The following is a 22,461-nucleotide window of genomic DNA, read 5'->3' on the forward strand; positions in this document are numbered from 1 at the left end:
TGAATACCTTCTTAGATAATAAGCAAACTAAAAAGGAAATTATAGGATTATGGATACATTTTATAAAGATCAATTTTTAATTAGAAGGTTTACATATAAAATTACTTTAAAAATATTTTGATATCTTAGGTTTTCCTCTCCATGCTTCTGTTTACAAGCAGAAAGTTTCCATGTCACTTTGAGAAAAATCCATTTGACCATTTGCAGACCTAATTAGAAGCACTGTAGGTTATCTCCTTGGAAGGAAATCTTCCTAAGGGGTGAGAAGAGATTAAGCAGCTGGGTTCCCTTGAAATCCAAAATGTAAACATGGAAAACCTTCTGGAAGGTGAAAAGGAAAGATGACCATCAGCTGCCTTAAGATATCCCTGAATTTTCTCAATGTGATTTGAGAACTTGTCCATTCAGAACATCTGTAAAAACAAAGGAAAAGATGCATTCAGATAATTCCAAAAGAATCATTGCTTTTAAGCCTTTCTGAGATTACGATATGCATTCTGAAAATTAAATTTTTTCACTTATTGTGATACCTTTTAAATGATTCTACAGTTTTTCACACTTTGATGATATAGATTTAAATACTCATTCTTAAAGTGTATATAGATACACATATTACTTCAATTAAGAAAAACATTGAATATTAAGATTCGTATTTTATTCCAAGAAGTCTGTGAAAATTGGGTTGAATATTGAGATTTTCCCCCAAAATCTTCATCATGGAGTATGGAAATTCCACATGATTTTTCCAGTCCTAGTTATGGTGCTATAAAGAGCTCTGCTATGACTTTCAGGTCCAGGTGGTGGTAAGTAATGCTGCTCTAGACATGCAAGGGTAGGTTCTGCTTTTTTTCCTCCACATTATTTTTGAAGACGCACTACTTGGATTCAAAAACTCCTTGGCCATGGGCTTTCCTTGAGTCCAATATGCTAAATCCTAGATCTTATTTCCAACATAACTGCATTCAGATAGGGGTTCTTCTGCAGCCAGAAAGAGTAAGGAAGGATTCTTTCAAGGACACAATTTTCAGAGTCAAAACCTAAGGATTTAGCTCTTCCTTCATCCCATCCCTTTTAAAGCAGACAGGTGTGATAGCTCCATGGGACACAGAAGTCAGTCTAACATCATGGTCCGTCCCTCTGATCTGTCTGCAGATTTGGGCAGCGTCTCTTAGCTCCCTGTGGCACAGCAGTTTTCTGTGGTCTGTAACAAGTGATAATTACTCACAGATGGTGTCATGCTCTTCCTTGCACAGAGGATGCAGAGAAGTGCAGTCCTCAGTGCCTCTGCCCAGCAGGACCCTGCAACAAGGCTCAGAGAGGATGCACGTCTGCTCTCATTGACTGTGGCGGCCAAGGCTGAATTTGGACCCAAGTGTAAAAACATTTTTAAGTGACTAAATTTAACATCTTCTAGTAAATATTCTTCTGGCTTGAATTTCAGTCTGAAGCAGAATTTGACAAAACATTGTGATTGGTTGGCTCCCAAGAATGCTTGAAAACTTACACCAATTTTCTTGCAGAGTGTGAAGTATGTGCTTCTTTCTTGCAATCTGTTGAGCTGGCATTTAGGAGGGGATGGTAATTTAAGTGGAAAGCTTGTACTCTGCAGCTTTCCTGCTGATGATGAAAAGTTGGCATTTTCTTCTTTGTGGAATTCAGTGTGAATCTGGGGCTGCTTGCCAGCGAAACAGTGAGCTCTGCCAAGAGGGCCTGGACTGTGTTAAAAGGGGTTATTTACCAGAACAGGTAAGCATTTCTCTCTCCAAAATAGAGATATTCGTGGAAGTGAATATGGCCTGAGATCAATTTTAAATTGTATGGTAAACTTGCTCACAATCTCACATCCTCATTGTTAATCTAATACTAGAAAATAATTAACACCGAGTTTAAAACATGGGTCAGCTGCTGCTTCAATAAACCCAGAGTCTAGAAACAGAGATCTGGATGAGATAGGAGACTAGAGCCGTGTGTGTGCCAGAGGTCAGCATGGCGACATCAAAGTTGCCATGGTGGGCAGTGCTAGTCAGGAAGTGGTTTGGCCAAGGAAAGAGAATATTCTGATTCCAGAGTTACATAATTCCAAGGTATTGCTTGGTTTTCAGGGACTGGCAGTTGCTCATCACCCTTTGTGTCTTTGAACTTAGTCCCTGATGAAATCTGATTTATTTACTGCATTGTAACCGTTGATCACAAAAATACCTGCTTGAAGTGTTTATATGTAAACAGAGAGTGCAGAAACTCTGAGAAGATTGCTAACATAAGAAGACATAATGTAAGAGGACCTGTGAGATCTTTGAACTTAGTCTTCTGCAATCATAGGCAACACTAAGAACAACAAAGCTCGGTCTTCATGCTAATAGGTTTTTACACAGTGTAACAAAGGGGGGTTGTGATTCTTCCCCCTGCAGCCCTGGCATCCCTGAGGAGCCTGCCTCCTCCCTTTCCTATGCTTCTGGCAGGCAAAACTCCTTACCTTACACTTGCCTCACTTGTTAGTAATCTCTAACTGCACTCTGCAACACTCTTCACTGAAGCTAATCTTGGTACTTAAAAACATGACAGTGTTAAAGACAACGCGGATATTGCTTGAATTTTCAGCTCAATACAGACTACTGTAGTTTCAGATTCTCTCCACATTCCCAAGGATCAATTCAGATCCCTTTCTGGGCACATGAAATTTCCATCATTAATTCCTTCTTCAAACATTTGTTGATATGCCTCTGGCAGATTTTGGCATACCAAGTGATTTTTTGCCCATTTACATTGTTTTTCCTACTTTGAAAATGATTAGTGGACACAGTTTCTACTTTCATCTTCTACTTTGGACACAAAAGCCCAATTCAGCCATGTAAAAGCTTTGAAAATGTGACTCTTTGTGTCTGGTCCAAACTGTCTCTCCAGTGGTTTGGTTATTTCTTCAGACTTGAGCTGTTCTTCTCTGAAAGATTTCTTTCCTGATGGTGTCTTTCCAGTGCTCTTTTCAGGTTTTCTATTAGCCTCCAGATTTAATAGACTTCATGATCTGAATGCCAGTAAGTGTAGGAGGGAAGGTGATGGTGCCGTATATGCCAGGTGTAGAGTAATTTCTTTTGTTCAGTATTGGGTCTAACTGCTGATATTTTCCAGGGACACCTCTGTGTCTATATGGTTGTATGCAACCAGTGGATAACTGCCAACAGAATCCTTCTTTTGAATGCAGACAGTCTCAATTCAGAGTGTACAGAAATAGCTGCCATAGCCCACTGGCTTTGTTTCTGCAGTGTTTTTGTAATGGAACTGCATTTTGGGCTGAGCAGGATATATGATGTAATGAACTTGTGGAGCCTGATAAAGTTTCCCTGATATGAAAGAGGGTCCAAGCTCTATTGCGTTGTACTTAAGAGTGAGGAGACAGAAAGGCTTAGGAGCCTGCTTCAGCCAAGCTTGGAATATAAAATGAAAGTTTTGTGGAAAAAGAGTAAAGGAAATGATCAAACATGGCCGTTATACTCACATCGCCTACAAAACTGTTAGCAGTGCTAACAGATGGAGTAATGCTTGGGATAGGTGTTGGATGTTTTACCCTTTTCTTTCTATTCTTTAAGGATTCATCAGCTTATGCTGATTTCTAAAAACATGCCTGCCATTTCTAAATATCCACCTGATATATCTAGATATTCAAACAAAGCTTACTTGTTTAAAAAAAGTTCTATACTGATAAATAAAGAGGTGGTTTTGATATATCAGGGAAAATCAAACTTTTTAGGTTTTGGCTCTTGCAAAAACCCAGCTTCAAGGAGGGCAACCAAATATCCACCTTTTAATAGAAAATCTTCTCTAACTGTTTCTACATTAGTTGTCCCCATCTTAATAATGAGTACAAAGGGTCTGCATATGGTTTGTACAAAAGGTCTGCCTAAAGAATCTTGGGGTACTCAACGGGCAAACCAAGATGCAGCTCTCATATATTGCAGCCTGGTAATTCCATACCTTTTACTATTATTCCTACTGCTATGGCCTGGAGCTATTTTTTTCTGTTTCAGGGAAGTGAATTGGTCATCAAAGCCTTAGGAATTAGGGAATTGATGAAACAAAATTTTAAACTACTCTTTGCTTCCCCTTATGTATTCCTGCACCCACCATGACCAAACAGAACTTCAGGGTTTTGTATTCTTCCTGGCCAAATGATAGATTACTTTAAACTGAAAATGACTGGTGATAAAGCAAATGCTATTTATCTGCATAACTCAAAGTATGGATTATTAAGGTTATTATATGGATTATTTTTCTAAATATGTAAAGCTTGATCTGTTGGTTGGCATTTTCATAAATACACAGTTTTCCCCCAGGCACCTGAAAGAGTTACCAGATAGAGCCACCTATGAAGATGACAAAGTAAATGTGGTTCAAGGATTGCAAAAGTATCTGAAATATTATTTGTATTGTAATTGCTGTCTTTGTGCTAATCCATGTTAGGTATTTGATAGTAATAAACTTTCTTTACACTTTGGTCTCTTTGGTAATTGAGTAGAGCTGGGACCCAGTCAGGTCCAACCAGCACTTCTCTGCACAGTTGATCACTGCAGAAGGGACTGATTTATGCTATCTGAAAACAAAACATAGTGCTATTGTTTCTAGCCAGAAGAAAATCTTCCAGCTGCAATCCCATATGGGCTTCTAAGGAAATAATGACATGAACAGCCCTATTCATTTTAGTTACCAAGACTCAAAAAGACTGGTGATATTTGCAATGTATTTATCGCTGACAGGCATTCACTGCTGATTGTAGTGGCAGGATCCCAGAAGTTTTGGGATTTGTAGCTGAGCTTGCTTAAAATAGCACCACTGAGGGAGTATCCACACTGCCGTTACTTCCCACTATGTGTGCTTGGATCAAAGTTGATTTTATCTAGCTAGTGAGTAGCAATGCAGCAGTAGCAACCTGGAGGACAATATATGATGGATACTGAACTATTAACTTCACAAAGGAAGCTCCTTGGGTGGGCTTCACTTGACCTAGTTTAAAATAGACCCAGGCAGGCTTAAGAAAGGAGTTTTGTCTGCAGTACAGATGTCTCCTGTCAACGGTGGTTGAACTTCCTCATCTTTAGAGAGGAGAGATTGGTATTGATATCTCTCATTTTTGTCCACCCTGACACAGTTGCTATTCCTCAGGACACACGCCTGCACACCCAGCTATGGTCGCTTACGTGGGGAAGCAGAAGAGCTTCATGACTCTCAGCATAGTTCAAAGAGAATATAGTTATTACAGTGCGAGGAGAAACATTTAGCCCAAACAATTTTTTTACCATTTTGTCCTAGGAGAAAACGTGTGGAAAGTGGACAAAAAAGCACATGTGGGTGAATTTGAAAATACAGTTTGCTTTTTATATTTATCGATTGCAGGGCAAAAATTACTATGCAGCAACTGAACACTTCTTTCTGCTAATGCAGCCCTACTTAAAGAATGTACAATTAAAACTAGCTAATTAAAATGCAGCTGATTCTATAAAAAACTTACTTAGGGAACTCTTACTGCTAATCTGCATAACCATTTTTTCATTTACTATTTTATTTGAAATTAATGTTACGCTAGTAAATGCAGCTGTGTTTTATGGTTTTCCCCTATAAACCTTAAAATGTGTAAGATGGTTAGATGTAATAACACCAGAAAAATAAAGATAATAGAGTGCACACTTTGGTTCCAGTGCGGCTTCAGCAAAGTTTTGTTTGGAGTGCCCAGCTGCGTATACAGACACAGTGGAATTTGGTTTGTGAGGAACCTTCAAAAATTACACAAATAACTAGCATTTTTTTAATGAATAATACACAGACATGCACCTGCTTCTGAGACTCCATAGATTAGTCTTGCATCCAATAGAAAAGCCCCTTGGAATTCAATTACATGGCTGGAAAACAGAAAACAAAATCATGACTATACATTTAGAACTGATACCAGCAACATATTAACCAGTTCTTGGGCTGAGCTTTTCCTGAGGATTAGATTGTTTCAGTTTGTTTTATGTCCCTGTGGCTTATTGAATATTTATATTATTCTATTCTATTCTTTCAGCTGGAGCCTCTCCCGGAAGATATTGTGCACCAAATCCCCAATATGAATGCAATAGCTTCTTTAAAAAAGACCACTGAAATTCAAAGTATGTTTCTCAGTTTGAGTTGGTGGGTTTCTGGGCTTGGGGTTATTTTTTATTATTAATTAATGTTATAGACATTATTGTTTCAGAGAAAAGAGTGAGAAAATGTTTTATGTATAAGTTGACATGCTGTGTCTAATATTTATATATATATATGCTTTTATTTTTGCTTCTTCAGCAGCTCTTTGTTTCTGCCATGTATTTAGCTTTGAAAAAGTAACCCATTAAAATCATTTAAACATTTCTGATTCCTGAATATTCCCAAATCTTTTCATTCCAGAGCAGCTTGGATGAAATAGATGTTTGTCAGTGAGGGACAGGAACAGACAGGTAAATTAGAGCTCTAACAAATAGTTTGTTCAGATTCTGGTTTTGCAGCCCTTTACAAGGTACTCACTTTGAGATTCATAGGAGCTTGAGATAAAGCTGAAAAGCTCAAAATGGCCACTGATCCATGTAACAGTGCTAAAAAATACATTATTTTATTGTTTCTGAGACAGAGGGTACATTATTGCTTCACTTGTGTGCTCTCACCCCAGCCATTAGCTACCCAGATGCTTTAGGGCATTTTCTCACTGAAGAACTTTATGCTATCAATTGCTTTAATCCAACTGAGCACACTTCCCTTAAATTCTCTAATCTTCTCCTCTCTGCCATTTTACTGAGGCAGTGGGAGCTTCCTGACTTCTACTGTTTGCTGTCTCCTTAAGAATAACAAATAAATAACAAATGTTTTCCTTCATTTGAGATGAACCACAAATGACTGGGATTCATCTACATGAAATAAATGCAGTTTTTAGAAGGGACATCATGCCTAATTCACTGTTCATGCAGTACTCTAAATCAGATTTTAGTTGCAAAGTGACAAAGAAAATTCATTGTAGGTATATAATTCATCCTGCATATCCAATAGACACCGAGACATGCAAATGCTGCAATTAAATCAGCTGTATATAATATATTCCATTAAATCCTTTTTTTCTGACTGGTATGTTCTCAGGTAGCTCATGAGTTAAAATTCCCTGTTAATAATCTGTTAATGATCTGGAAGGAGTCAGCAAGTTAAGGAGATTCATGTACTGTGCAAGATAGAACAGATTTGTAAATGCTGATAAGGGCAGAATGCTACACACAGACCAGAGACACAAGGAAAGGAGATGAAATTCTGTTTGAACTAAAACATGTATGTAATGGAAAATGGATCTGAAACCAACAAATGGTGAATTGAGAAACAGACAAACAGAAGACTAGGAATACACACAAATGGTGGCTGTTGAGAGAGAAGGTGTGGATTTAGGAACAAATATATAGTGTAAGTCTGAAAACATAGTCCAGAGCTCTGCAGAATGACTTAATTTTGCCACAATTAGGTTTCAGCTGAACTGATACAGTCATGCAGTCCACTGGTCTGCTCTTCTGAAACCTAAGTCAGGCTGCTCAGGGTTTGAAGTTATTTACATACAACATTCTGCCTTTTCTTGCAGTTACTACCTAAAAAGTTATGTATACCTCATTTTGTCTGGAGAGAGACCAAGTATTAGAAAGATGTTTGGATGATAGAAAGGAGCCCCGAGGAAGTTCAGTGCAGCTTTGTGATGCATATTTAGGTCTAAGAGAAGCAAGTACCTGTTCAATATTTTAGAGAGTTATGCAGGCTGGAGAGCATTAGGCTGTTGAGTAGCACCTCAAGAGGTACTGAGAAAGCCTGATTTGTTTGGATCATTGCTTGCATGCATATTGGTTTTGTATTTCTATGATCCAATTTTCATAATGAACATTAGCAATATTTTATACCAAATAAGCCCCTCCTCTGTGCATTTTGCAAAACCTTGAAGATACAATACTTAGAAACTGAGACAACTTTTTTCTAACTAGAATAGAATTTCTATACATGTTTTGTATTGACAGTGATCCAAAGCTCCTTTAGAAATGTAATATATTTGGAATTAGTAGTTCCCAAACCTATGTAATAGGCTACTTCTAAACAATCCTGTTCACTAGCAGAATACCAACCCCAAACACCTTTTTCAAGCAAGCCATGATATGGCATATCCAAATTTGTCTATGAAAGGCAATTACAAATGCCTACAGCAGTGACAGAAACATTCCCTTTTATTATTTCCTAGTAATAGTCAGTGCTCCCACAAATCGTTGAGGGAGACTTAAGCACATTTTCATGCTGAAAGCCAAAGTATACCTAGAAGACTGATTTGGTTTCTTTTTTTTTTTTTCTTGCAATCCATGATTGCTCAAGTTTTGTATGAATGAAACCAGCAGTATGCTTCATTCTTTCCCTTGAGCTCCACCAAGTTCTTCTCAATGAATGTAGCAGAACTGGTGGAATTTCACATTCCATTAAAGCACAGTAGAAATGGAATTTTCAGAGATGGGAGCAGTTTGAGGCTGATGTTTTTTGACTTCTTTTAACTATCAATCCACAGCATGCATCCTAACAAAGCTCCTTTGCAGCTGCATGCTGTGGTTGCCTCTCCATTCTGTAACACAGCCTGCAAATCTTTTGGCTGAACACTCATTCAAGGCCTGTATGTTTCGTGTACAACAAATAAATGTTGTGCTGGATAAAAAGAATCTTGCAAAGGCATTCTGCTTACCCCAGGTATTTGTAAAGTACAGTTTTCTGATTTTAAAGAAAAACTTGTAATTGCTTTTTCACAGTATCACAGAGATTTCTTTGCATGAGGTACCTCCTGCTACCTGGATGCTATTCCTAATTGGGACTGCTTAAACATTTCCCCCCACAATCCACAAACACCCTGCCCTGTAGTTCTGTTCTCCAGGACCCTCCACTGCAGTATATGAGCTGCCACCTGCCTCCTGGCCTGACTGCTCTCTCTGTCACTGAAGCACCTCTCAAAACACAACCCTCAATGCAGGGAAACAAGGAAAATCACCAATTGCTTGGGAGCGAAGGGCAGTTAAATGGGCACAGAAAGCCCACTAATGTGCTTGAATTGGCTATGAGTTTTAATGTTACAAGAAAGTCAGGATTCAGGGGGCAGCTGGTGTGCAAGCCTGTGTGTGAATGAATGAATGTGATGTAGCAATCCTCAGTGATGCTGTTTTATTGTTGCTGCAGGAGAGCAACACAGTGGTAGCTGGGTACTAATATTTTATTTTATGAATAAAAGCCCTTGAAAACTCCAGCAGTGAACATGGGTTCATTTCTTTTATAGGCAAGAGGGGGTATTATTCCCATGCCAACAGATTTGATTTTCTTGCACATCTGTTTCTGCAACAAAAACCCCACCCACTCTGTGAACATTTAGCTCATAAATTATAGGGTTTGAATTGGGTGTATATTGCAAAGACTGACTTTTGCACATAGGATCTGTGAGAACATTGTGGAATGCTCATATAACTTTTTAGTTTGTTTTTAGTGTATTTTTTAATGAACAGAGAATATGGTCTCTGAGCACAGTAATAATAGAGAATATTTTTGTCTTGTTTTTATAAAATTTGCCAGGCTCCAATCATTGAGCCTACTGTTATGTACATAACTTTTTAGCTCTGTCTTTCATGTTTTGGAGCAAAGCCAACCTCCTAACACTTAATCTCAACTTTGTAGGATACTTAATACACTTTACGTTTTATCCCCAGAAGGTCCCCGTTATTTAAAGATTCTGCTAACTACTCAAACGTGCACACTATTAGAGTTCAAAGAAACACTCTGGCCATGCTCACTGCTTGTTCTTGAAGATTGACTTGGGCTTTCATCTTGCAATGATGTTTTTGAATAAAGACATTTTCAGGCTTTATTGACAGCTGCTTTCTCACTGGAGGGAAAAGTTCATCTTTCCAAAAGCCTGTAACTGTGTTGAGAGCTGTGTTACCAAAGAGGGAGTTTTCAGCAGCCTTTCTGCAGCACAGGCAGCACCACTGCTGGCCTGGCCTCCCAGCTGTCAAAGCCTCCATCTACCCTATGGATAATCACCTCAGCTCAGCCTGCTACCCAGCTGCCAAAATCCTCCTTTTAGTCCTTGGAAAGGTCCCCTACTTGATCCCCTCTCTTCCACAGCTGTTGAAACCCTCTGTCTAATTCCCAGATAAGTACCCTGATCCAACCTCTGCAGCAGCTGCTGAAAGCTTCTTGCTAAACACTGAGTAAGCTCTGGTCCAGAGCTCCCAGACTTCCCAAAGCTCCTAATTCCCAGGTGTCATCCACCTGGCAATTAAGGAGTGCTCAGTGTTTTACTGAACTGTAAGAAATATATATGTAAATTCATACTTGTTCATGTGGTTACCAATAATCAACTGTTTCTTAATACCCCTGCAGTAGCAGATCATTTTATACGTTTAAGATGAGTCACCTGCCATTATTTTTTGCCTTGCTTGATGAGCTTTTTCTGTTGCAGGCAGAAATCTGCAAATACTCATGCTTTTAATCCACTGCTGTATTTTTACACAGCAAACCATAAAGCTCTACTGCTTATGATACCTGGCAGCTTTCCAGCAATGGCCAGTTCATATATGAAAGTTTTAAATAAATTATTGTTCTAGTATACGCCCTGAGGTTGGAGGAGAAAGAACATCCAGGACTAACAAACCTGATTATTCTGGCAACACCACTTCAGTCCAAGCTGACATTTCTGACTTCTTTCCTTTTCAGGACGGTGCTGTGTGAGCACTTTGTACAACAATGTACATTTTTCTACATTTCGCTGTCTCTGCATCAACTGCGTGCCATAACAGAGCTTCTAGTTCTGCTCTGAACTCCCATCACCTTGGGTATATAAAGCCAATAGCCTGCTTGACAATCTGTGTTCATTAGTCTGTGTGTTACTCCTCCAGTTTATTACCTTCTGGGGAAGGGTGTGACACAGCTCTTGGAATGAAAGCGCTTTCCAACTTGGCATTCTTAGGTTCAGAAATAGACCTCTTCACTGCAGTCTGAAATTTCAACTGTACTGCTTACACCACAGTGATTTTAAATTATAATCACTCAGTGTTGAACTAAGTGATTACTGCTCTTGTACCACCATGCTAGCTAAAATTCCCATAAATTATTATGTGTGTTTTCCTTAGGCAAGTACTGGAAGTCAGTGGAGCCATACTCTGTGCCAGTGGATTGTGCTCTGGCTGAGTCTCAGAAGCAGGAGAGGGAGGAGACAGAAACAGTATCTGCTATGGCCTCTCTTTCAGTGGATGTTGAGCAGTGTATTCCTCAGGAAGGCAGCAGGTAAGTGCATGAAATTATTGTAGAGAACAAGGCTTTCACTCTGGCCAAGTGAAATGAAGAAGAAAGGAAGACTAAGAGTTGTTTCAAAATTATCTGATAATTGAGATACCTGGAATTTTTATCCCTGGATTTGATTTCTCTCACTTAGCCACTGGAAGCAGAGATGTTCTATGCTAGAAGTTTTTTGGGTGGTTTTTTTGGTATCTCTATGTCTGTACTAAAGTTCATGATTAGTACAAGAACCTTGTTTTCATCCCATGTCTAATGCTTGCTACTGCATAAAAAGTGCAATATCCATATGAAGTAAATAGACATGGTAAAGTGTAATCAACCATATTCTTCTCATTAGAAACTTTTCAAATCTGTTTTAGTTTTAATTTTCTAGGAAGGTGTTTAACAAAGGATGGACTTAAATCATTATTAAATTATATTAGGCATTAAAAGTTACTTCCCTGGAAGAAATGGAGAAGTGCCAGTATAAAACTTAAAGCAATCCTGGTCAGGGTTAGGGCAAACATTTTCCATGTGCCAAGATGAAGGTACACCAGCAAAGAATGAGAATATTGTTTTTTCCAACTTGTCATCTGCTTTTTACATTGATGAAGATTGCTTTCAACTTCCAAATTGAGAAAATGATGCAGTAAGTGCTGTTGTGTGTTTTGCCAATTAAACATGAAAAAAACTTAATAGTCACTTAATACTCTGTCATCTATGGTCAGAAAAGCCACTGCAGAAGTTTTTGGAGTTTCCTGGTTTTATTTGTTTAGAGGACAAACATTCCTGCTCTTTGCCAGTAGAGAAAGACACAGAATGTAGTGGAACCATTTGGGTTCCATTGATGCCTTTTCCTGGTCTTAAAATCAAGAATCAAACACAGTTAGAAGGGAAAGAGGGGTTTTACCTCGGTATTTATTTTAAGGATCCTTAGGTGCACCATGTCCAGGTGGAATGCACCCCAATGCACACCACAATGCCTCCCCCAAAAGATCTGGTATAACATTATAGGTGTTACTAATTAGCATATCTATCAAAGATTCCCCAGTGAGAGGCTCAAGTGAGCCCCCCCTCCCCAAAGAGCCTTCTCCTGGATGGTTTTATCTTAGTTTACAGAATGTGTTCTGGAGAGAACCTTGGTGTCTGGGGCACACTGATCCCTAGCTACGAAGCTTCTAAAATGTTTAGTCTCCTAGCTTGACAAATAAGTCTAAGAATATAGGCTAAAACCACTAAGAATACCGAAGTTATAAAAGGTATAAAGAAAAGGCAAAAAATCATCATGGCATCACCATCATACACAGAAAACGGGAGGGAGGAGGAAAGATGAAAAAGTCTTAGAAGGAGAATCAGCAGCTCATCAGGCTGTGGAACAACAGCAGAGAAAGGAGGGAGCTGTGGGTAGGGACAGCAGTAGTGGGAGTGGAGCCAGAAAGATCCATGGCTCCTACATTGTGACTGCTTCTTATTTGCTTTGGTCCCTTCCTCCTATGTTGAGTCTTTTAATCAGAACTGAACCGATAGGCACCCAGGGGACTAGTGCAATGCTCAAAGCTATGGATGTGTTTGGGAGTGAACAGCCCTCGCAGCAGTGGGAATACTCATCTGTCAAAGAGTTGAGGCATGGCTCAAAGGGACACACAGGGAGTAGAGCTAGCTAGTAAAGTTCACAGTATTTTCATAATTACCTTTCCAATTGTAATTATATTTTAATATGCCATGGTTATTCTTGTGCCAGTATTATTGCAGACAACTTCATAAAAGCTTAGAGAAGAATCCATGATGAACACAAGATGTATTTTAGATTTGTGACTGTGCTAATCAGTCCTCAGATAAGGAATAATGTAGTTTTTCATATAAATTTCTGACAGTTACAAGACAATTCTGCTAGCTAGGGACAGAAAAATTCCTACTTGTGTGTGCATAGCTCTGAAATAGAAATAATTTTAGTTAAAGTATTGGAAATAATGCAATCAAGTAAAGTAAAGCTATAAATTGTCTGGAAAAGGGCATGGTTAATTTTGTGTATTTTTACATTGCTGAGAATAACCAAAACTTTTATTTGTTATGTGCCTCCAGTCAAAACTACAGCTATCAAGAGCAACTGCTGCTCCTACATTATTTGAACAAAATAACCCTTTGACTAACACTGCACTTAATTACTGTACTTATTACCTACCAAGTGATAACCTGTGACAGTTTCCACCCATTCTGAAAACAGAATTTCAGGGCAGGGCTGAGAAACATGTAAAAAAATGGATGTGCTGAAATGTACACAAGTGGAATTCATGTGGCTGCCAGATTCATTACACTTCATCAGTTCTGGACTCTTGTAGGGATGAATCCGTTGTGATGAATTGTTTTGTGGAAAAATGACTTCGTTTGGAATATCTTCTGTGGTGCTGCAGACATTTGTCAGCGGCACAAAAAAAAGCCTACGCACGCATGCGTCCTGAAGGCTGTTTCCACATTCATAACCCTCAAAGAAGTCACATGAAGCCAAGTTGCCATCAGAGAGGGACAGGACAAGAAAAATGCTGTCCCACTGGACCAAAATTGATAGTTAGGTTTTCTGAGGCTTCTAAGCATCATTTTCTTTGTTTGCTTTCTGATGAATGTAAGGAACAATATGGAATCAAAAATGGTCCCCCTGAAAGTTGGATTTTGAGGGTCCTGACTGCCCTTTGAGTGTGAGTGAAAATCCATCATGGAATGTCCAGAGACTGAGTCTGTGACATTGCACACTTTGAGTTCTGCATAATTTACTTCATTTCACATAAGCACGCCATCCATTTCATAGGTACATACCAACACAGGCAGCAGTAATGTGGAGACGAGTTCAGCTTTGCTTTTTTACGTTTTTTAATGTTTGTTGTAATAAGGGACCATGTATGCAATATCCCTTCTCCAGCCACTTTCTGTGGCAAGCAGAGGGCAGAAGGGATGTGAGGAGTCATGTGGGGTCTCAAGCTCTCTTAGAAGGTGTGCCCTTCCTCCTGTTGTTGTAGATGGGGTCATCTTCTGAAGACCTATTGCAAGCTTTTGCATTGAGTGTTCATTTGGGAAAGTTGTTTGTGACAGGTAGGGTGGGAGCAGAACAGGAAGCACCGTGGCTGACAGGGCAGTCTGAAGGGTTCCTTCAGGAGTCAATTTGCTTCCTCTTAATTCCCACCACGGTCAGCCGGGCTGATAGTTCTGGCCTGCAACTCTAAGCCTGTTTCACTGATTCAATGGCAGAGATCCTGTCGACTTCAGCTCTGGATGGTCAGGCCTCCAGATGAAGAGCAGCAGCAAGAGTCTCTTTGCGGGAAACTCTGGCCAGTAATGTTGGAGGATATATTGGTGTTGGAGTGAGATGACTCACTTTAAACTCAGATTTTGGGTAAAGCAGCTCTTTTCCTGGCCAACTCATATCTGACTCATTTACCACTGATGGATAAAATGCTCCTGGCTAAGGCTCATATTAAGTATTTTTCTTTCTTTCTTCCCTCTTTTTTTCTTTTCTTCAAGTGACAGTGCCGATTATTTTTTTACTTGATTTTTTCTGGCAGGGTAAATGAAGGAAAACGTGAAAAACTGCTATGCTTTTGGTGTTTTATTTTACCAAAGCATAACTCTGCATTTTAAGGTCCAATTGAATCTTGATTATAGACTTTAGAAGAGTACAGATATAGAAAAAAGAGTTTGTGGATGGGAAAGGAAACATGTATGGTGCTAACAGGGATTTAAATAGAGATGCAATTAAAGGAACAGGCATGCCCTATAAAACATTTCTAACTACCAGAATTTTTGTGTGTTGATAACTGTTTATTCCCTATGTGAGACTCAGATTTAGCTGATTAGAATTTTGTTTTGGCCAGACATCTGTTTCAGAAATTGTGCTGTGAAAATATTCAGTACACTGCTGTCCCTGATACATTGGAGCTTCTGTATGTTTCTTCTTAAAATGGAAAAAGAAAAGGGTGTGGAGGGAGATCTCTTGCACTTACTATTTTTACAGGAAGCAGTAAATCTTGAGAATGACATTTATCAGAATTTGACTTTATGGCTCTGGTTCAGCCAAGTATAGATTTTACTCAAAGGGAAATGAAAACAAAGTATAATTTTTACTCTTTGTGTTACAGAGTTACCAGCTGCAGTTTCAGTCAAATTGCATTATATTATATACTAGAGCAAATGGTTGGATCACGGTGGGTACCATCTAGGGTCACTTGCTGTATTTGTCTATCAACTAGAAAGCCTCACTTGGTATTTCACTATTTGGACATCTGCCTCAGCTGTGCTGAGTACACAGCACCTACTTGGCCATGCCCCACAGGACTTGAAATCACATCCAGGCTCAGGAGCTGCAGAACAGCTTTTCCAGGTCAGCCTGCACCCTTATCTTGTCCACCTTCTTCCCAAACCCTGGTGATGGGTGCATAAGGAAGAGAAAGGAGTAGAGGAGGTTGAGAGCCAGCCTTGCCCTGGTGAGCTGATAGATCTCAACTGCTGTATCCGACCCATCATGTGTGAAAGCCTTGAGGATGCACACAGGCATAACTTTTCAAAACCTTTTTGAGACAGCTTAAACCTCTGGCACTTGGGTAGTGAATCCCACAGCCTCTTTGCACTTCTTTTACTTATTAACCAATAAAATCACTGGGGAACCTCTAGGTCTTGTATTGTGAGAAAGAAAAACACCTCTTTTCTTACTCATAATCTTTGCTCTGTTTTTGGTTTTAAAGGCTTGATCTTCTCAAGACTCTGTGTTCTTCCTGGTATGAAAATAATTTGTTACTTTTGATGATTTTTGCCCCTCTCTGTGCTTTTTGTAGTTTCTTTGAGATGGAGTAAGAGCTGCATGCAGAACTCCAGGTGCTGGGCACATTGTGGATTTACGCAGTAGATTAATATTGGGGATGTTTTGTTTCTGTGGCTCCCTGCTCCTCTGCCATTAACTCCAAGCTCTCAGTCATTGCCATCACTGTTAAAAGAGTTAAAGCTGTCCTCCCTTGTTTTGTGTATTCTGTGTTTGTGTTAGTTTGCCTTCTGTTCCACACAGTAATGCTGTTATGGGCCTTAGAGCTGACTAGTATTGGCAATTTGGCATCATCAGCAAACATGATCACTTAATTCTACTGGTAGTCTGCCTAGTCTTTTTCGAGATCTCTGGAGAATTCCTCCATGGTGAAAATTCACCAATATTACTATGCATTTCCTGCTTTTGATGTATTGTTAATCCATGAACGGACCTTCTCCCAACAACCTAGTCTTCTAAGCACTTGGATAAAATTGTTGTAAGACCTTCTTTGCACAGAGATATCACTTGATCCCTCTTCCCCAATTTCCTTCAGAAACTTCTAATAAATTTGAAAGGCTTTCCATCTTTGTAAGTGTTGAGACCTAACTCTTACCCAAATTAGTGTTACTTAAATGCCTACTAATTCCATCACTGATTATAGCTGCTTTCAATTTTGCCATACAGGCTTACTGTACCTCCTGTGGTTTCCAAAAGGGGAACTGCATTACTTGCCTTCTCTACCTCTTGCAGAGTTAAGCTGTAGAATATGCTCAATAACTATTTCTTTAACAACATCCTAATTGTATTCTCCTGGAACTTAGCAGACAAATATCATCTGCTCTTAGAAATTTGGCAGTGTTTGGTATATCAGTTTGTTCTAGTGCTGATTCAGTTTAGGATAGTTCATCTGCAAGTAATAAAATCTCACTGATGCTTCTCTAGTGAACCCAGATATAAATAGTTCATTTTGCTTTTGTGGTCTACCTTCCTTGATGCTCCTTTTCTGCTTTGATCATTTCCTCTGATGTATTTTGAAAGATCTTTTTATTATTAGCTTTTATGCTTTTAATATGTTGCTCTTCAGACTTTCCTTTAGTTTGCTTCATTGAGGGTTTACATTTAGCTTGCCAGAGTTTATATTTTATTCAGTTTGCCTTGTTTGGAAATTACTTCCTCTTTTGAGAGTATACATGTAGTTACCTTATCCTGTTCTTAAACTAGGATGGTTTTTACTTTTAGTTCCTTTCTCTTTGATCCATACAAAGTCCATTTTTACACTTACTCAGGATGTCTTATATAATGTCTTTAGACACTTCCCAAATCACCTTCATGATATAGAAATGTACCTCTTTTTCTCCAGCTCTTTGCTACCAGAGGATCACTTTTCAATTACAGCGATCTTCCCTGAGAGAAGCTGAGTTAAATTAGGAACAGATTATGGCATACAACAGCCATACCATGCCATATCTTTTGTTCAGCAGTTTCTATGACTTGGAAACATACCTTGAATTTTTATTTTTGTGTATGTGATAATGTAGCTAAAAGGAATCTCTGTAACTCTCATTTAGAAAATAAGGTAAGAGAAACATATTCTTTTTTGAATGATGTACTGTTTATCTACATTCTTAAATAATAACATTTTTAAATTGTCGATATTAGTTACTTTTAATAATTTTCTCATAAATAACATTTATTCTCAATTGCCAAAGAACAATATTTAAGATTTCACGTGTTTTGCCAGATTTTATCTATATGGTAGGATTTTTGCCTCATCTGTTTATTTTGTTTGAAGATTTAAACAGCATCATTTTGTTTAGCGTTGACTGCAAAGAGATTATTTCATTCTGCCATAGACAGAATTCTACATATAGAGAGTACTCTTCACAGCACAGCAAAGTAAAGTGAATGCAGGAAGGCTCAGCTCCTAGGAACTTGCAGTTTAAATGAGCCACAGTGAAACCTTAGAGAAACATCACAGTTGTGGTTCTGTAATCATTACAATCTCAATTGGTGTCTTTCTGAGTTTGCTGGCTGCATGGAATTGGTTTAGATCAGACCTGTGCTCACAGCTGCATCTCGAGGAACTGCTCAGAGCATACAAAATGGGATGGGGGGTTCTGCCTGTTTTATGTTCTTATGCCAACTTCCCGTCAGCTACAGGAAGACTGACTGAACTGACATAACTAACAGTGACAAAGCTGAAGTAACACAAATTTGGCCTGTCAGATTCTGCCCCCTCGATTTTTATTTTGACAACTTTTGATTTTGTCAGAATGGGTATATATTGATTCTCTGCTCAGTGCTATGGGATTTATAGTGTTTTTCTCTCTGTCCTTTGGCCCCAAAACAGTACTGGCTCTCACACAAAAATCTGGCCCGAGCCGTTATCTCATAAAAATAAGTGTTTTTATGATAAACCACTGGATAAATCCAGTGAGTTCTCTGACACTAATAAAATGAAATTAAAGCGTACACATAAGTCTTCAGAAGGAGACTGAAGAAGACTATGAGAGTACCCACACTGAGAGTCAACAGCTGGATTGCCATGGCCCTCTAACCCTATCTCCCTTTCCTAAAAAGGACCTTGCATCTGGCACTTACATATAAAAATTATTATTGGTGCATATGCTCTGACTGGTGCAGAATGTTGGCCTGGTGTTGGAATATATTGGAATATATTAGAATATAGCACTCAAGATCAGTGAGGGCCACTCCTGGCCCTCAGAAGCACCTTTGTCAGTGAAAAATTTCCCAGTGAAAAAAGTCCTAAATAAGATCCTCAATTGTAATATGGTCATGAGAATGTCGGTCCCAGAAGTGCATGTGAGCAGACTGTTGCATGTACTGGTTCCCTAGGTTCTTATAAATAGTCCAAACCCCTACTCTCACTTCCAGAGGTTTTCCAGAGCTTCGCTCCTTCCTGATCTGCCAATCTCCAGTTGAAATCTATTGACACATCCTGTTTCTCATTCACTTACTCCCAGCAGAACCTGAAAACTGAGCTGTTATCTGCTTCCTAATTATCCTATTTCTAGACAGGCACTTAAGGTTCTGGATGTTTAACAAGGGTTTACTGACCCTCTGTGTTATGCCAGAGATTTTCAAGTCTCCCACAAGTGGCTGGAGAAAGTGGAAGTGTGTGGTCAGCACAACAGCAACACACACCATCAGAGCGAATTCCTCCCCTGGTGTGTGATCCTTTATTCCACCTGAGGACCTCAGCAGCAGGCTGGGCTCCATCTCACCCTGGATGCCACTGTGTGCTCTCTGCTGCGAGCCAGAACAAAGCAAGAGGGGGCAAAGATGGAATGCAAGAGGGCTTCACCTCGCCTCTCAGGAATGAGGGAGCTGCAGTGGTTACTGTACATAGGAAACATTCCCCAGCATGTGGTGAGGAATAAAGATTTGAGATTTATAGATTGATCATCTTTTAGAGTCATCACCCTTTGGAAAGTGGTTAGTTTGAAAAACATCATCTTTTTCATATGTCATTCACCTGACATATTTTTCAACATACTAGCTGTGATCGTTCCAGATCATAAAGGAATAACCTGTATAAAATAATTTAAAGACATACTGCTGATTTTTTCATTGGGAAAGACATTAATAAATTCCAGATTCATTTAAAATTCTCTGGCTTCCTTACTGAATAAACTATCAAAAGACCAAGCAAGTCCCCATTAATTACTTTTTTTTCCGTGGGATCTCATGAATTTTTCCTTTCTGAGGAATGCTTTACTGAAGCCAATTATTATACTGGCTTATACAGAATTAACTGGTAAACATCTCATTTATTAATTTACATTTACTTTTCTCCCCTCATTTCAAAATTGCTTGAAGTTACTATTTTAAAATAGTTCTTAAGGCCGACAGACTGAGATGAAAAATGGTTTCTGTACAAATTCTTTTCCCTTCAATAGTGAGGTCTCTCCATGGTCTCAGAAGCTTCCCATTTGATATTTGCCGTCATATTCCTCAGGTGTAGTAGCTTGTCAGATACAAGGAATTGCTAGACTTGATGTCAGCTCAGCCCGTGTGTCCTCATAATTTTCTTTTTGGTTGTCTTAGAGAGCTCATCTTGCCTAAGCTGATAATTTCCCAGAGGTTTTCAAATAAAAGATATATATATAATCTGATTTGATATAGTTAATAGATAACTTTTCTTTGATAGCAATCTGGTGATCAGGTTCAGAATTTAGTCTCAAAAGTTGCAGGCAGGCAGGCAATGTGTTTATGAAAACACAAAACCAAAAACTAGGGGACTGGAGAAGAACCTCGGAGGAAACACTACTTGGCTGCTAATGAACCATTTTGCTTTAATGGTATGGGTCCGCTTGAAAAAATAAATGCATGTATTTTTAGTTGCAAAAGCTTGTACAATGAAAGTATCACAGCTATTTTTTTCCCTAAATTATTTGATTCTGTTGACACAAAGCATGTACATTTCTGGACAAAATGTTATAAAATATTCTGACATATTTTAATATAAACAGGAACATTTTCGGTGATTGCTTGGATCTAAAATGTTTTTCCACTTGACATTTGTTTATACTTCCTAGGAAAGAAACTCTATTTATGGATAGCTGAATAACACAAATAAACATGTGAGAGAGCTGAAAAATCAGCTTTGATTATGCATGAAAATCTACAATGTCATTGTGTACTCTTGTACCGTATTCTGATTGCCTGTTTATTTTTACAGAGCTGCTGGTGAGCCCATGGAAGAAGAGCCAGCCTTGTGAAGTGCCAAGTCCTCTCTGATATTTCCTGTGGGTGACATCATTGTGTATCCCCCAAAGCACCCTCAGACATGTCTTGTCTGCTTCTTGGGTGGCACAGATCAGATGGAACATAAACACTGGGCACACAACTCTGAATAGCAGCTTCACTTGTTCTTTGGATGGACTTGAAAGAGCCCGAAAGATTCCTTAAATGTAACCGCTACAATTCTAGAGTTACAGTAAAATGGGCTTGGGAGAAAGAGCCTAGAGCATGCTTTTTTTATGCTGTTTGACCCACTCACCAACACAAATTGTGAAATAGAGTATTGCAAAATTCTACATGATAGATTATAGATATGAGAATTGCAACAGCCAGCAACATACTCTGTGAACTCCATGAATCACTTTCTGACACTTTTTACTGGGTAATTTTTTTCATACTGTGTTAAATTGTTAATAGAATTTGTTTTCTTTGCTCCGTGTAATGAAGAAAAAAACCCCACCCTTATTTTACGTGCCATTTTTTAACCTCCTGTAATGAATTCTTAGCTGAATAAGTGAAAAGTGTTTAAATTATGATGAGGGATTTTAGCTAAAGGGAAAGCACTTCTTATTGTACTATAAATCCCCCAAAGTACTGTGCTTGGTGGTGCTTTATTTTCTCTTCCCTATACCTGGCCATCCCTCCCCATTTCATGTAATCTCTTCTATCATAAAAACACATTCATGATTCTCTAAAATGAGCGATCTTTTGCCTTTAAGAAAAAGTGCTGTACCCTCTGTAGTTGACAGTAGTGCTCACCATATGTGCAGCAGAGATCAAGTATGGATAGTTTTTCAACGTGTTTTTGGTTTGTTCTGAAATGTTTCTGCGTTCCGACTCCAAAGCAGCGACCTGCAGTAACTGCGTGCAGCTCATTTGAAGCTCAGGTGTTTCTGTGGAGGTTGTGTGGGAGTGTTTTTTACAGGTCGTGATGTGAATACGAACTGATTCTTTTATGTAGTCCTGCACCAAGGGAACTGATGTTGCTTAAGAAGCTTCAAAGGGTTTAGGCTTTTTTTTAGATCCCCAAAGTGCAGCAAGATCTCCCTGCAATGTGACTTTAGCTGTTTAATTCCATGTTTGAGAACGTAACATAGAGTTGTGCCTTTAGCTGAAAATGAACGCTTAAACTGTTACACGTGTTGCCTTACTGTCAGAGAGAGAGATGGGGCATGTATGTAAGAGTATTTCAAATGAACAAAACTCTGCTACAGTAACTTTTATTTTGTTTACAACTTTCTCACCTAATGAACCCCGGGAGATACCTTGAAGTATTCAGCTTGCAGTATTTGATAGCTTGCTCAGCTTTTAAAAGCAAGTGATGTTCATTTTTTATATATTTTCCAAATTCAAGAAAAAAAAAAGATATATATTAAAGCCATAAGTGAAGACTGTCATGCTTTTTATTCTGAAATCTGAAAGGAACCTTAATTAAAACAAGATTTTGGGGAAGGCCATGATATGAAAGATATGGAACAATATGGTTTCAGTTATAGGCAGACTCAAACCTGTAAATCAAAGATGAAAGATTTCACTCAAATAGAATTATATAATTCTCTTTTGTTATGCAGTCAGACTATATCTTTCAT

General features: G+C 38.8%; 1 protein-coding gene across 1 annotated transcript in view; it reads left to right on the top strand.

Annotated features, from left to right (window-relative positions):
• HDAC9 (histone deacetylase 9) overlaps positions 1-22,256 on the top strand; it is a 274,226-nt gene extending 251,970 nt beyond the window's left edge. Inside the window, exons 23-25 of the mRNA XM_069007080.1 lie at positions 6,053-6,137; positions 11,178-11,331; positions 20,811-22,256. Of these exons, the coding sequence (XP_068863181.1) occupies positions 6,053-6,137; positions 11,178-11,331; positions 20,811-20,850 (279 nt within the window). The 3' untranslated portion in view covers positions 20,851-22,256. The remainder of the gene's footprint in view (positions 1-6,052; positions 6,138-11,177; positions 11,332-20,810) is intronic.
• Positions 22,257-22,461: the final 205 nt, after the last annotated feature.

This window comes from Aphelocoma coerulescens, chromosome 2 (genome assembly GCF_041296385.1).
Source record: "Aphelocoma coerulescens isolate FSJ_1873_10779 chromosome 2, UR_Acoe_1.0, whole genome shotgun sequence".
Classification (NCBI taxonomy): Eukaryota; Metazoa; Chordata; class Aves; order Passeriformes; family Corvidae; genus Aphelocoma; species Aphelocoma coerulescens.